Source organism: Entelurus aequoreus, linkage group LG01, assembly GCF_033978785.1.
Source record: "Entelurus aequoreus isolate RoL-2023_Sb linkage group LG01, RoL_Eaeq_v1.1, whole genome shotgun sequence".
Taxonomy (NCBI): domain Eukaryota; kingdom Metazoa; phylum Chordata; class Actinopteri; order Syngnathiformes; family Syngnathidae; genus Entelurus; species Entelurus aequoreus.
The window spans coordinates 33,452,846-33,469,436 of record NC_084731.1 but is presented as its reverse complement, the minus strand read 5'-3'; the positions used below and the strand labels follow the sequence as shown (position 1 = coordinate 33,469,436).

The 16,591-nt window shown below is 38.3% G+C and overlaps 1 protein-coding gene across 2 annotated transcripts in view; it reads right to left on the bottom strand.

The window, feature by feature from the left end:
* Positions 1–16,591, bottom strand: part of slc4a8 (solute carrier family 4 member 8) — a 98,870-nt gene that overhangs the window by 56,371 nt on the left and 25,908 nt on the right. Inside the window, exons 1-3 of one of the 2 annotated variants that reach the window (XM_062048508.1) lie at positions 8,196–8,216; positions 4,461–4,542; positions 597–746 (exon numbers count right to left, since the gene is read on the bottom strand). In XM_062048508.1, the coding sequence (XP_061904492.1) occupies positions 597–717 (121 nt within the window). In that variant the 5' untranslated portion in view covers positions 718–746; positions 4,461–4,542; positions 8,196–8,216. Of the gene's footprint in view, positions 1–596; positions 747–4,460; positions 4,543–8,195; positions 8,217–16,591 lie in introns of those variants that run through there. The other variant, XM_062048501.1, reaches the window with a different exon arrangement.

Below are 16,591 nucleotides of genomic sequence, written 5' to 3'. Positions count from 1 at the left end.
GGATCATCAGAGTGTGAATGTGTGAGGACGCCAGGACGAACAACAGAAACAGACAGATTTAAATAGTGACGTGATCAGTGAAAACAGGTGCGTGACTCGAAACGTGAAACAGGTGCGTGAAAAGACAGGTGAAAACTAATGGGTGACCATGGAAACCAAACCAAACAAGGAAGTGCAACCAGGAACTAAAAAGAGTCCAAAAAAACAAACACATGGCCAAAACAAAAACATGAACAGACATGACGCATGACCAAAACAAAAACATGAACAGACATGACAGTTAGTGTGGATAAATATGTATGACTCCACCCTATTAGGAGTTGCTATGATGACTACTAGTCTGGTCATGCATTCCAACAGGAAATGTGCTGACCAGTCTCTCTGCTAATTAGCAGGTTTGTCAATATTTGCCTGTAGGCATGTGTCTATGTGTGACTCTTACAGTATTGACATTCATGATTGAACCGCCATTACCAACTCTGTCTTACATGAATGTTCAAACAAAAACTATCCTAGACTACCTGGCAAATGTATCGAAAAAAACAAAAAAACAAAGCGAAAATGTGTACGTTTGTAAATGTATTGTATCTGCGTACCATGACAGGGTGTCTTCTCACTTCCCTCGCTTTGTGGCGTTGAGATGCTTCCCGCCCTCCTGTCTTTCTTACGGTGCCGAGAACCGTGAGCCTTGTGGTGCCGATGGCTTTGCCGCGGCATCCGAACCCCAACAAAGAGGGTCCTGTGGCCTGGGAAGGAGGTTATAGAGGCCACAACATTAAGTACGCAATATGATGAAATGTATCATTTATAAAGATAATAATGCACAGTCATGATTGGTTATGATGCATAGTGGTTGCATGTTACAGTTTGATGGTTCTGTTAAATAAAGTGTGTTCAAAAAAACATTAGAATTATACATTTTCAGCAGGAATAAGCAGATGTTGTCGAGCTGAAAAGCTAAAGAAAGAAATGAACTGAGGACTTAAACAGCTGATTATTACATCTCAGTATATAACAATCCCCAGACACCACGCAAACCTGCCCATAAACATTATGGATATATGGTAATGGTTTAATTTAATTTAATTTAATTCTAAGATGCCAAAACCATGATCACACACGTTTACAATTGCACAATTCAACAAAGGAGTTGGAAGAAGCTGTGCTTATTTAATCCTACCCCTTTTCCGTGTTTCAGCAACAACTTTTTAATAGGATGAGAAGAAATAGCTCCTGCAGTGATAAAATTAAGGACAACGAAAGAAGAAACAAAAATTAAAAAGTGTAAAAATAATGAATAATAAATAAATAAATGACAGAAAAGGAAATGCATGTGTGAATAAATACACAAGTAATAAAACTGATATACATGATATACATTAAGCACAAGCTTTATAATTAACGATAAATTAACTATATAGCTTAACATTTGAAAATGACTGTGCATGTTTTTGTTGTTAAAATAGCTGCTCATTTATTGTCAAATTTCTGTTTTTGTTTCTGTTATTCCTCTGTGTCACAGGTGTCAAACTCAAGACCAAAAGGCCCGCAATTGTCATTTTATGTAGCCCGCCACATCACTTATGTGCTCTGCAAAAAGCTGGAAATATTAAAGGCCTACTGAAACCTACTACTACCGACCACGCAGTCTGATAGTTTATATATCAATGATGAAATCTTAACATTGCAACACATGCCAATACGGCCGGGTTAACTTATAAAGTGACTTTTAAAACTTCCCGGGAAATATCCGGCTGAAACGTCGCAGTATGATGACGTATGCGCGTTACGAAGTCAGAGTAACAGAAGTTATGGTACCCGTAGAATCCTATACAAAAAGCTCTGTTTTCATTTCATAATTCCACAGTATTTTGGACATCTTTTGCAATTTGTTTAATGAACAATGAAGGCTGCAAAGAAGACAGTTGTAGGTGGGATCGGTGTATTAGCAGCGGACTACAGCAACACAACCAGGAGGACTTTGTTGGAGCGCTAGCCGCGCTAGCCGCGCTAGCCGCCGACCTCACCTTGACTTCCTACGTCTCCGGGCCGCTAAACGCATCGGGTGAGTCCTTCGTCCTTCTGCCGATCGCTGGAACGCAGGTGAGCACGGGTGTTGATGAGTAGATGAGGGCTGGCTGGCGTAGGTGGAGAGCTAATGTTTTTAGCATAGCTCTGTGAGGTCCCGTTGCTAAGTTGCTAAGTTAGCTTCAATGGCGTCGTTAGTACAGCATTGTTAACCTTCGCCAGCCTGGAAAGCATTAACCGTGTATTTACATGTCCATGGTTTAATAGTATTGTTGATTTTCTATCTATCCTTCCAGTCAGAGGTTTATTTTTTTGTTTCTATATGCAGTTAAAGCACGATGCTATCACGTTAGCTCGTAGCTAAAGCATTTCGCCGATGTATTGTCGTGGAGATAAAAGGCACTGAATATCCATTTCGCGTTCTCGACTCTCATTTTCAAGAGGATATAGTATCCGAGGTGGTTTAAAATACAAATCCGTGATCCACAATAAAAAAAGGAGAGTGTGGAATCCAATGAGCCAGCTTGTACCTAAGTTACGGTCAGAGCGAAAAAAGATACGTCCATCACTGTCTCTCAAGTCCTTCACTGTAACGTTCCTCATCTACGAATCTTTCATCCTCGCTCAAATTAATGGGGTAATCATCACTTTCTCGGTCCGAATCTCTCTCGCTCCATTGTAAACAATGGGGAATTGTGAGGAATACTAGCTCCTGTGACGTCACGCTACTTCCGGTACAGGCAAGGCTTTTTTTTATCAGCGAGCAAAAGTTGCGAACTTTATCGTTGATTTTCTCTATTAAATCCTTTCAGCAAAAATATGGCAATATCGCAAAATGATCAAGTATGACACATAGAATGGATTTGCTATTCCCGTTTAAATAAAAAAAAATCATTTCAGTAGGCCTTTAAAGCATGTTATGCCTAAATGTATTTGCTCTTTCAATTTTGACAGAAAAAATGGCGTTTGTGCTACACTTTATTATTATCTGCTCATGCAAGCAATTTTGGGGGGTGTTATCAAAAAGAAATATTAAATATTATTTCAAAGCAAGTTATCCATCTATCTGTTAGTAAAACATAACAGTCTAAAACTGTTGACTAAGGCTATTATTAATTTATTTATTATATATATATATACACACATTATATATACACACATTATATATATATACATATATATATATATATGTACATACATATATATATTTACTGTATATTAGGGCTGTGAATCTTTGGGTGTCCCACGATTCGATTCAATATCGATTCTTGGGGTCACGATTCGATTCAAAATCGATTTTTTTTTTTTCAATTCAACACGATTCTCGATTCAAAAACTATTTTTTTCCCGATTCAAAACGATTCTCTATTCATTCAATACATAGGATTTCAGCAGGATCTATCCCAGGCTGCTGACATGCAAGCAGAGTAGTAGATTTTTGTGAAAAGCTTTTATAATTGTAAAGGACAATGTTTTATCAACTGATTGCAACAATGTAAATTTGTTTGAACTATTAAATGAACCAAAAATATGACTTATTTTATCTTTGTGAAAATATTGGACACAGTGTGTTGTCAAGCTTATGAGATGCGATGCAAGTGTAAGCCACTGTGACACTATTGTTCTTTTTTTTTAATTTTTTATAAATGTCTAATGATAATGTCAATGAGGGATTTTTAATCACTGCTATGTTGAAATTGTAACTAATATTGATACTGTTGTTGATAATATTCATTTTTGTTTCACTACTTTTGGTTTGTTCTGTGTCGTGTTTGTGTCTCCTCTCAATTGCTCTGTTTATTGCAGTTCTGAGTGTTGCTGGGTCGAGTTCGGTTTTGGAATAGGATTGCATTGTTATGGTATTGCTGTGTATTGTTTTGTTGGATTGATTAGTTTAAAAAAAATAAAAAATTATAATATTTTAAAATAATAATAAATACATTTATTTTTTTTAAATGAGAATCGATTCTGAATCGCACAACGTGAGAATCGCGATTCAAATTCGAATTGATTTTTTCCCACACCCCTAATATATATATATATATATACACTTGTACACCGCCTTCCGCCGGATTGCAGCTGAGATAGGCTCCAGCACCCCCCGCAACCCCAAAAGGGACAAGCGGTAGAAAATGGATATATATATATATATATATATATATATATATATATATATATATATATATATATACTGTTACAAGCGGCCCTTTGAGGGCAGCCGTAATTGAGATGTGGTCCTTAATAAAAACAAGTTTGACACCCATGTTCTATGTATTAAAAAGCCGTTTCTTCCAATTTAATAAGGAAACGTGGTAGTAGATCTACAGTAGTCTATGTTCTTCTCCAATTTCTAGCATTTTGTGTTGTAGTATAACATTATTGTAATGCTTGTGTCTCAGCAATAATGCTGCTTGTCTCGTCTTTGTACTGACCTTCCAGTTCTTCCTTCTCATAGTGGATGTTCAGCACCGAGCTGGTCCCACCCTGGTCTATCACCACCTCCTCATCTGGCCGCTGGTGAAAAGACATACACACAATATGACACATACTGTTTCTGCTGCATTATTTTTTTTCCATCAGGCCATAAATTCCTGGTAGAGCTTTTGCTCAGCCGCCATATGGTGTTTCGTCAAATATACATTTTCTGTTCTGACATGCAACCGTTTAACTAATATAGTACGATCAATACGCACATACAGCAACTATACCACTGGGTGTGCGTGTCTGTTTGTTTGAAATCGAAAACAATATCCATAAATGAAAGCAGCCAGTTGAGCAGTTGCATGACTTCCTGCCAACTGCAATATGTACATAAAACTTGACTAATCTATGAACATACACACAACTCTGTACAGCACAGTGTGTTCAAAAGATTTTAGTCGGATGTCACACAAAAATAGGCATAGGAGAGTGTAATTATGGTTTGGTATGTACCTTGGTTTTAGGGTCACGGTTTGGTTCATTTTCGGTACAGTATGGGAACAAATCGCTAGCAGATAATTTTCCAATTAATTTTTTTCTCAAATTAAATAATAACTTAATAAAAACTCAATAAACACACAAATATCAAATAAAAGGGAAGGATTACATTATGAAAAACCGCAGTAACATTTTCTAGAGAGAGTATTATCGTTTCAAATTTGAATTGTTGTTAAATCGTGATTGATTACCACACTTTAAAAAACTCACTGTAATATTGCTTGTTTCCATATGAAGCAGCTAACGCGCTAATCACTGGCAATCTTAAATGTAAAACAAGACACCTAAACATTTCAAAACTAAAACTCAGATAAAATATTTCAGTGTGTGTATATTTTGTGCTTGCTCGTATTAAAGAGGTCTTCGTGCCACAGCAAGTTTTAAATTGTGATGAGCGCTGACTTTTCTGGAAAAATATGCCAAAGCGGATTTATTTCACAGCGGATTAGAAGACTACGGTACCTTTAGTTCAGGGGCATCTCTTCCAAGAGCACAGGGCCCCTCCCCCTGTCCTCGCTTCTCCCCCTCTGTCTGCTCCTTTCTCTCCTCTCGTGAGTAGCTCACAAGAGGAACTTTGCAGATGTACTTTAAAAAGTGGATTTAACTTTTTGAAATGTTTATAATTGTTGTTAAAGTTGAAGGATTTTTGTGATATCTGACTGTTTGTGAGGGCACCAAAGGGACTTCTGTGTGTGTGCGCATGTATGCAGAGCAGCGCATACAGCACAGTTCAGCTTGTCGTTGTTGTTTTGGCTTGTTAATAAAGAGACAGTTGATTCATCACCACATTGTTATGTTTGTTTGATATACAGTACTGTATAGCACAGTGGTTCTCAAACTTTTTTCACCAAGTACCATTTCAGAAAATACTTAGCTCTCCAAGTACCACTGTAATGACCAACAGTGGTGTAGTAGGCCTATGTATTCATTAAAAACAAGGCAGATGTTTTATTGCCAAGTATATTTAATATATGTACACACACAATATAGGGAAGTAAAACACTGTACTTTAATCAAGTAATTATTTGGCGTACCACTAAATGGAAATATTGTGTTCAAAGTGTACAAACTTTAACTAAAATAGGGACTTTTGTTGAGGCTGAAACCCATTATTTATATTTACATTGTTTCTTAGAGAGAAATTTGCTTCACTATACAAACTTTTCGATTTGTGAACCCTGTTCAAGAACCAATTAAGTCTGTAAATGGAGGTTCGAATGTATTCCCATTCATAATTTCAAAAATGTTATTTATTTTTCTTAAGAATACATTTTTGATACATGTTGTCCATGCTTACTCGCTGCGTGTATACGTCACAAGTCAGCAAGCAAAAATAAGTTTTGTAACCTGTAACCTGTTTTTAAAAACTTGTATTATAATTACTACACCAAATAATACATTGCAAGAATCGGTTTAAAGTTAAAATACCAATGATTTTCACACACACACTCCCTCTGGGAGGTGAGGGGAGCAGTGAGCAGCAGCATTGGCCGCTCTCTGGAATCATTTTGGTGATTTGACCCCCAATTCCAACCCTTGATGCTGAGTGCCAAGCAGGGAGGTAATGGGTCCCATTTTTTAATAGTCTTTGGTATGACTCGGCCGGGGGTTTGAACTACCGACCTACCAATCTCAGGGCGGACACTCTAACCACAAGGCCACTGAGCAGGTTTGGATCGAGAATAGATTCTAAATCGAATTATCACCCCAAGAATAGATGTCGGATCAAATCATGAGGTGCACAAAGAATTCTACGTCTAATCCTTACATCCCTTAATAAAACGTAATAGTTTACAACTTCTTATTAGAGTTAAGAGTGTGAATTATGAAAAAGAAAAAAAAAATCTAACTCCAAAGGAGTCGGTCTAACACCAGCCATGAATTTCGTCGCACATCACTCAGGGCAAACCAAACAATAGAAAAGGGTTTTTAAACTCTGACATCTCCTTGGCACAATTAAAAGCCATTACTCCTCCAAAATAAAGGCTGGGATGCACTGTATTTGTATACAGAGGTGACTCGAGCCACTGTACACTTCCTGTCCCTCACTAGTAGAAAACTGGTACGCCTCTGTGCTGAACAAAAAGTTCCGTACTGAAAAAAGTGATGCAAAAACATGTAGCATTACTCCCGATTGATATTATGTATATAACTTGATTTTTACAGCTCAAACTGAACTCTACAGTCTTTCATCCAGAAGCCATTGTTCATTAAACTACTGAGTGAACCGCTAATGCGATGCTTACTGCGTATAATACTGGCAATGCATCTTCCTCTTATGGTGTCATTAGCGTGATTAGCGGCTGTGAGTCTGAATTAGTGAGGAAATGACAACATTGGAGCTGTCACGGCGAGATGGAAGATGCCCGTTTGAACCTGGGTGGTGGAAATATGCCGTAAAAAAACAATAACATGTAATTTTAGGAGAAGTGAATGGTGATTTCATTGAAATGATGTGGTCCTCTCCCATTGTCTCCTGCATATCAGTCACTCCATGACTCAGCTTGTCTTTATCCCTTGACAATTAATGTGCTTTTAAAGAACAAGGCTGCTTAATTATTCTTAGTTTGTTGTTACGTCTAAGCGGGAGGTGGAAGTGTGAGGATTGCATAAAAAGGCCAGCTGTGACACAAGCTTTAATCAAAATGTAACTGTGTATCTAATGGTGCACATGTTCGCTCTTACTACATTTGTAATGCCAAACCACTATCTTATGTTTCAATTGGTGTTTATCTGCTTTGTCCATTTTGCATTATGATGTATTGTAGTGATGTTTGCCTAAAAACAAAGTTAATTGTATATCTAAATGTGAGAGTGTAGACTTTTAGCTTTAAATGATTACCTGTAAAATGTGTGGACTTATTTTCTATTTAAATTGTTTTAATAAAATAGCACTAATTAATGTCAAATATGCGTGAGATTACAAATATGTTACATTGGGAGTTTGAAAAGACAATATTTGACACTTTCTTGTGCTTAGTACTGAAACACAGCATGTTTGGGTTTAGCAATTTTAATGCTAAAAGCTAGCTAGCAATACGATATTTCCTGATCCTCTTTTATAAGAATTTATTCAGGAAATATTGTAAAACATGTTGTATTGTAATATCTGACACTGAATTGCTAAATGAGATTTGAGTTTACCTTTAATGGGGCAAAAAGAAGCTTAAGGACATTAGCTAGCTTACCTGGCACCATGTTAGGGAAGCCATGTCCTGCGATAGTCACATGACAGTCACTCCAAAATGTTTCTATCATTTAGGGGCTTAAATGAGTTAAATTCTTGCAAAAAATTGTATAGGGCCCATTTTATGACATTATTTCTTTAGGATTTACCGTATCTTATGCAGAGTTCCTCCATTTTCAGACTAGTTAATAGTTAATTAAAGAGATCCCCTTGTAAATCCATGACAAATGAAGGAGATAAAGTTTGGATTGTTTAAATACTTTTGTGTACTACTCATTTTTTAAATGACTATTTCAAGGATGTTCCCATTAGGTGGGAATTCAAATCATCCACAGTAAAGAAAATGCATAAATGCTCAATAAAATGAATATTTGTGTACAAATCCCCATTAATTGCCACAAAGTAGCCACTCATCTTTCTGCGGTGCAAAACAACACAACACTAAAACATAAACTCAACAATACATAGAAGTGACACTCAAAAACAAAGGGCATATAGAAATATAAAGATATAGTGTTTTACAAATTAATCTGATTGCATATTGAATAAATACAATTTCATAGATACATTTAAAACACTTGGAACACTGGAAAAATAGAATTGTGCTTCCTAAAATCAGATTTGACCATGAAAGATAATAATTAATAATTGAAATCCTTTAAAAACTTTGTTTTACAAATTAATTTTACTTCTTGTACTAACTATACTTTAAAGTTATTTCATTAAAAAAAATGATTTAGTTAAAATGTACCCCTGGGTTTTCCCTTGGTCGTGTTACTCTAGCACATGACCCTCTCTGAAAAACATAGACTGCTACACAAATCACATGGTTCACTCATTTAGGTTTAGTTATATTTTTGATATTTCAATTGTGACTGGTGGGGGTTAAAATCTCAGCACAATCTTGTTACCTACATTTTTTTTGTCATGTTGTTATTTTTAAAATTACATTTTTATTTAAATTTCTGAAATGTGCTTAGTGTCTAATCAAACGTATGTTTGTTTAATGTGCAGACAAAGCCGCTATTTATTGATCAAACAGCACAATTGTCATCCTCCCGTAGTGCAGACATAATTCCGGTCAACATCGCTAAGCCTTCTGGGTAATGTAGTCTCTAAATCTATTTGCAATGCCGACCGAGCAAAGGGGTGTAGCCTTTACATGTTTGAGATGTTGAAGTGTGATAATAATATCTAATTTTCTCTCATTTACCAACACAAATTAGTGCTATTGATCTCTCTCAACAGTACAAATGCTCTTAACGTGTGGGGATAAATGTGTGGAACATACAAACCCCGTTTCCATATGAGTTGGGAAATTGTGTTACATGTAAATATAAACTGAATACAATGATTTGCAAATCATTTTCAACCCATATTCAATTGAAAATGCTACAAAGACAACATATTTGATGTTCAAACTGATAAAAAAAAAAATGTTTGCAAATAATCATTAACTTTAGAATTTGATGCCAGCAACACGTGACAAAGAAGTTGGGAAAGGTGGCAATAAATACTGATAAAGTTGAGGAATGCTCATCAAACACTTATTTGGAACATCCCACAGGTGAACAGGCAAATTGGGAACAGGTGGGTGCCATGATTGGGTAAAAAAAGTAGATTCCATGAAATGCTCAGTCATTCACAAACAAGGATGGGGCGAGGGTCACCACTTTGTCAACAAATGTGTGAGCAAATTGTTGAACAGTTTAAGAAAAACCTTTCTCAACCAGCTATTGGAAGGAAATTAGGGATTTCACCATCTACGGTCCGTAATATCATCAAAGGGTTCAGAGAATCTGGAGAAATCACTGCACGTAAGCAGCTAAGCCTGTGACCTTCGATCCCTCAGGCTGTACTGCATCAACAAGCGACATCAGTGTGTAAAGGATATCACCACATGGGCTCAGGAACACTTCAGAAACCCACTGTCAGTAACTACAGTTGGTCGCTACATCTGTAAGTGCAAGTTAAAACTTTCCTATGCAAGGCGAAAACCGTTTATCAAAAACACCCAGAAACGCCGTCGGCTTCGCTGGGCCTGAGCTCATCTAAGATGGACTGATACAAAGAGGAAAAGTGTTTTGTGGTCTGACGAGTCCACATTTCAAATTGTTTTGGAAACTGTGGACGTCGTGTCCTCCGGACCAAAGAGGAAAAGAACCATCCGGATTTTTATAGGCGCAAAGTTGAAAAGCCAGCATATGTGATGGTATGGGGGTGTATTAGTGCACACGACATGGGTAACTTACACATCTGTGAAGGCGCCATTAATGCTGAAAGGTACATACAGGTTTTGGAGCAACATATGTTGCCATCCAAGCAACGTTACCATGAACGCCCCTGCTTATTTCAGCAAGACAATGCCAAGCCACGTGTTACATCAACGTGGCTTCATAGTAAAAGAGTGCGGGTACTAGACTGGCCTGCCTGTAGTCCAGACCTGTCTCCCATTGAAAATGTGTGGCGCATTATGAAGCCTAAAATACCACAACGGAGACCCCCGGACTGTTCAACAACTTAAGCTGTACGTCAAGCAAGAATGGGAAAGAATTCCACCTGAGAAGCTTAAAAAATGTGTCTCCTCAGTTCCCAAACGTTTACTGTGTTGTTAAAAGGAAAGGCCATGTAACACAGTGGTGGACATGCCCTTTCCCAACTACTTTGGCATGTGTTGCAGCCATGAAATTCTAAGTTAATTATTATTTGCAAAAAAAATAAATAAAGTTTATGAGTTTGAACATCAAATATCTTGCATTCAACTGAATATGGGTTGAAAAGGATTTGCAAATCATTGTATTCTGTTTATATTTACATCTAACACAATTTCCCAACTCATATGGAAACAGGGTTTGTAAATGAATGTTTAAGATAGACAAACACAAAATGTAAATATGTAAAAAAGGATAACCCCACAACACACACACACACACACACACACACACACACACACACACACCCACACACTGTTATAAATGGGTTATACTTGTATAGCGCTTTTCTACCTTTAAGGTACTCAAAGCGCTTTGACCGTATTTCCACATTCACCCATTCACACACACATTCACACACTGATGGAGGGAGCTGCCATGCAAGGCGCTAACCAGCACCCATCAGGGGCAAGGGTGAAGTGTCTTGCCCAAGGACACAACGGACGTGACTAGGATGGTAGAAGGTGGGGATTGAACCCCAGTAACCAGCAACCCTCCGATTGCTGGCACGGCCACTCTACCAACTTCGCCACGCCGTCCCTGTTATCATTCAGTGCAGCTGTGGCTGGTGAAACAAGAGCACCTATACGATGTGCAGCTTCTGCGCTCAAGCTGGAGGCAGTAGGCTCCATTAGAGCTGGAGCTTTACCAAAGTTATAGAACCTTTATTTAACCAGATAAGAAAACCCATTGAGATCAAGATCTCTTTCACAAGGGTGACCTGGCCAAGAGGTCAACAGCACATGTCACAGAGCAGTTTCAAAAATAATACATTAAGACATACATTTTAAAATACATAAGAGAACTGTAAAACAACAGAGATTTACATCTTTAAAAACACAGGCACTGTACAAACGTCTCTCGCTGTTTGTCCCTCAGGACAGAACGGAAGGCTCCAAATGGAAGTAGTTCTGTAAGTTTCAGTTTCGTCTGCAATGCATTCCATGCCATAGGGGCAGCAATGCCAAAAGCTCTTTTGCCAAATTCAGTCCGTACATGAGGAACAGTTAAAACATACAAATTGTTAGAACGTAATGCGTAAGAGCTGCTTTTTCTTTGTAACAAAGTACACACGTATGGAGGTATTAAACCTAAAAGAGCCTTATAAATGATAGTCAGCCAATGTGTGTATCTGCGTGCACTCAATGAAGATAAGTTATGACACCAAACAAGAGAGAGAGGCAGTATTAAAGGGCTTTGTCCCTAAAATAGCCAGGCAGCATCTGATCATCAATTGGGGATCCATTTTATTCACACATAAAAGGCTTTGTGCCCAAAAAGCTCTATCATCTTTATGTTGTATGATGTGTTGCTTCTCTGTGTCGGCGTGTGCAGCATGTTCTTAAAGGTTACCAGTTTGTTTTTCTATCATTTTGGCAGGTTAATGGTTCCTTGTCATTCAGCTCACCTTCCTTGGCTCACATTTTGACCTACAAGAATCTATGGTGACACATGTGTCAGCCATGTGACAAACCCAGTATACGGTTTGCCCAAAATGGCAGTGTGTTAGATAAGCTTGCTAATTTCCAAAAGCATATTTGTTTGCTATTAAAAAGATAATTTTAAACCCGTTTAATAATTCCCATGATTGATTTGGCTGTCATGTATTAGAATTCAACAGTTTTTTACTTTATTTAAGTCATACAAAACAAGCTAGGAAAATATTGCTATCCGGCTTTTCGCGTTAAAATCCCGATGGAACGCATGACTTGACGTAATAAATTGCTCAATGAATGTCACATTTTTATTTGAATCACGGGTGTCCAAACTATGGCCAGCGAGCCAAGTGCGGCCCGATGGGGTCTTCAGTCTGGCCCACGAGACGTCACAAGTTTAATAAAAAGTTTAGCCCGCCCAAGAGTTTAGCTGTGGGCGATGTTAATATTTATGGTCATCGACCATGAGTTTTGTTTTGAAGGGCACTGAGCACAGTATTATTTTTAATGAACCAATCCACAAAACTTTTCCCACTCTATTAAACTTTGCGAATATTATAAAACACGTCCAAGCACAACATTTTAAATTACACCCATATAAAACCACTACCATGCATGATGGGTAATATTCAAAACACTCTCTCCACACTTCCCCATGATTGGCACATTTTAGCTGCTTGATATTCCTGATGGCTTACAAAACTTTAATGAGGTCATCACAGAAGTAAACAAGGTAAGAGTCGAAATTTCACATACTAAAACATTAATATTCAATGTTTTATCGTTTTTATCGCCTGCCCTCACACTCTGCCGTGCCGTCCTTCGCGCCCGATGTCGTGCTGTCGTCTTGGAGCAGGCTTGTAAAACACGGCACACTGATAAAGCTTAACCTATTTTTATTATAACAATCTACAAGGTTTTTATTATATACTTGTATTGTTGCATTTGAAACAATTGTATTGTTCAATCAATCAATCAGTTTACTTATATAGCCCTTAATCACGAATGTCTCAAAGGGCTGCACAAGCCACAACGACATCCTCGGCTCAGATCCCACATCAGGGCAAGAATAAACTCAACCAAATGGGTACAATGAGAAAGCTTGGGGACGGCGCGGCGAAGTTGGGAGTGGCCGTGCCAGCAATCTGAGGGTTACTGGTTCAATCCCCACCTTCTACCATCCTAGACACTTCACCCTTAGCGCCTTGCATGGCAGCTCCCGCCATCAGTGTGTGAATGTGTGTGTGAATGGGTGAATGTAGAAATAGTGTCAAAGTGCTTTGAGTTCCTTAAAAAAGGTAGAAAAGCGCTATACAAGTATAACCATTTACCATTTGGGGACCCCCCTCCCCCTGGGTGACCGGTGCAATGGATGCTGGTTGGATACGGTTAATAATGTGAGAGTCCTGTATATATTAGGGCCAGTAGGGGATCCTCTTGCATGAAGACAAGTCGGGGTGCCGAGGTTGTCACCGACTGATGCATAAGGAGTGGTCCACCCCTGGTCCCGACTTCATAATGTGAAAGTCCAGTCCATTGGGAGACCAGTAGGGGATCATCTTGAATGGAGAAAAGTCAGCAGCGCAGAGACGTCACCGACTGATGCACAAAGGAGTGGTCTACTTGGAACAGCAAGCGTACCCTCCGCGGAGGCTGATCCGTGGTCACCAGATAGGTGGTCAGAGCAGAAAAGGTAGGCGGCAGATCAACCCGTCTAAAAAAGGGGTTTATTTAAAGGCGAGAGTATACAAATGAGTTTTAAGATGGGACCTAAATGTTTCTACTGAGGTAGCATCTCTAACTGTTACCGGTAGGGCATTCCAGAGTACAGGAGCCCGAAAGTCCACATACTTTTTTGGGGCTCTGGGAATCACTAATAAGCCGGAGTTCTTTGAACACCGATTTCTGGCCTGGACATACCTGTATGGTACAATACAATCAGCAAGATACGGTCTAGTTCTGTGGAACTAGACCGTTTAGTATTTTATGCGTAAGTAGTAAAACCTTAAAGTCACAAGTGCACAGGAAGCCAGTGCAGGTGAGCCTGTTTAGGTGTAGTATGATCAAACTTTCTTGTTCTTGTCAAAAGTCTAGCAGCTGCATTTTGTACCAACTGTAATCTTTTAATGCTAGACATAGGGAGACCCGAAAAGAATACGTTACAGTTACAGTTATCGAGACGAGACATAACGAACGCATGAATAATGATCTCAGTGTCGGTGGTGGACAAAATGGTACACATTTTTGCAATAGAAGGCTTTTTTAGTAACACTCTTAATGTGTGACTCAAATGAGAGAGTTGGGTCAAATATAATACCGAGATTCTTTACCGAGTCTCTTTGTGTAATTGTTTTGTTGGCAAATGTTAAGGTGGTATTCTTGAATAAGTGCGGATGTCTAGCAGGACCGATAATCAGCATTTCCGTTTTCTTAGCGTTAAGATGCAAAAAGTTGCTGGATAGCTATTGTTTGATTTAATTTAGACACGCCTCCAGGTGACTACAATCTGGCATGTTGGTCAGCTTTAGGGGCATGTAAAGTTGGGTGTCATCAACATAACAGTGAAAGCTAACACCGTATTTGCGTAAGATGTCACCTAGCGGCAGCATATAGATGCTGAAGAGTGCAGGGCCAAGAACCGAATCCTGTGGAACTCCGCATGTTACCTTAACATAGTCCGAGGTCAAATTGTTATGGGAGACACACTGCATCCTGTCAGTAAGAAAGGAGTTAAGCCAAGAAAAGGCTAAGTCTGACATACCAATACATGTTTAGAAACGTTCTAGTAGAATGTTATGATCATTTTTGCGAGGGCTGTCTCCGTAGAGTGATTTGCCCTGAAACTGGACTGAAAAGGTTCACAGAGACTGTTAGACGCTAAATGTTCATTTTAGCTGCTGTGCAACAATTTTTACGAGGATTTTCGAGATAAAGGGAAGGTGGGACACTGGCCGGTAGTTTACCATGAGGTCAGGATCGAAATTAAGTCTTTTGAGCAGAGGATGAATAACCACTTTTTTGAATGCTCGAGGAACAGTACCAGAGGAAAGTGATCAGTTAATAATATTTAGCACTGATGGTTCTAATATTACAAACAGCTCCTTGATAAGTTTCCCAGGAAGTGGGTCAAGTAAACATGTTGTTTGTTTTGTCCCATTTACAAGTCTCAGGAGTTCCTCTAAAGTTATTTCTTCCAAAAGAGAGTGATTATTTTAGAGAGCAATATCCGTCTTACATACATCCATATCTGCGTTAATAGAACCCAATTGGAGCTGAGACGCATTATGTTTTGGCGGCGTGGCTCAGTTGGTATAGATATACAGATGTACAGATATACACATCCATATATATACACATATACATATATATTTACACATATACATATATATAATCATATATACATATATATATATACACATAAATATATTTACACATATATATATATATAATATTATAAATGTATAAATATACTGTATATAATAATATTTTGTACACATACTGTATATGTATAGTCTTTGTATGTGTGTATATATATATTGTTATTTTACATGCAGTCGGCTTTTGGCCCCCTTTCATTTGTAGTATTCAATTGTCAAGTTCAGGAATACATTTACTATGAGCACCCAATGTAATTTATATGTGACATCACACTTCTAATTAGTAGTACAGTGACACTCTACTTTTCGTAAGACTCAGTTTTTAATTAAAATGTTTGCCAAAAAACAGAATCCCACACGCTGGTAACTCAGGCTGTGCTGTTTTTATTGAACATGACTGCAAAATAAGCCACAATAGAGCCAAAAAAAGTTTCAAATGCCAGCACTCTGATAAAGGTGAGAAACATTATTGAAGTCAAGAAAAAACACGTTGCAAAGTACGAGGGTGGCGCCTCGTCATTTATATGTATTTTACATTATTTTCTGCATGTAAATCTATCATGATTTTTTTATTGGGGGGACATTGTTTTATTTTTTTATAGAATTCGGTCGTCGTCTGAGGTACCGCTATATTTTAGAAAAACATGTCTTCCATGTTCTACTTGGTCTGTGGTATAGCCCTCAATATTTTCCTTCAGGCACAAATACATAGCTCTGGGTCCTTGTGTGGTAAGTGCTTCACATAATTAAAAGGTTCACATGGCACTCACTTTTTCCTCGCCGCAGGTGAGCGCACGCAAATCTGTGCCCCTCAAGGCACAAACACGTGCACACGTTTCCACTGACATAGCACATCCGGCGTGATTCTGCCGC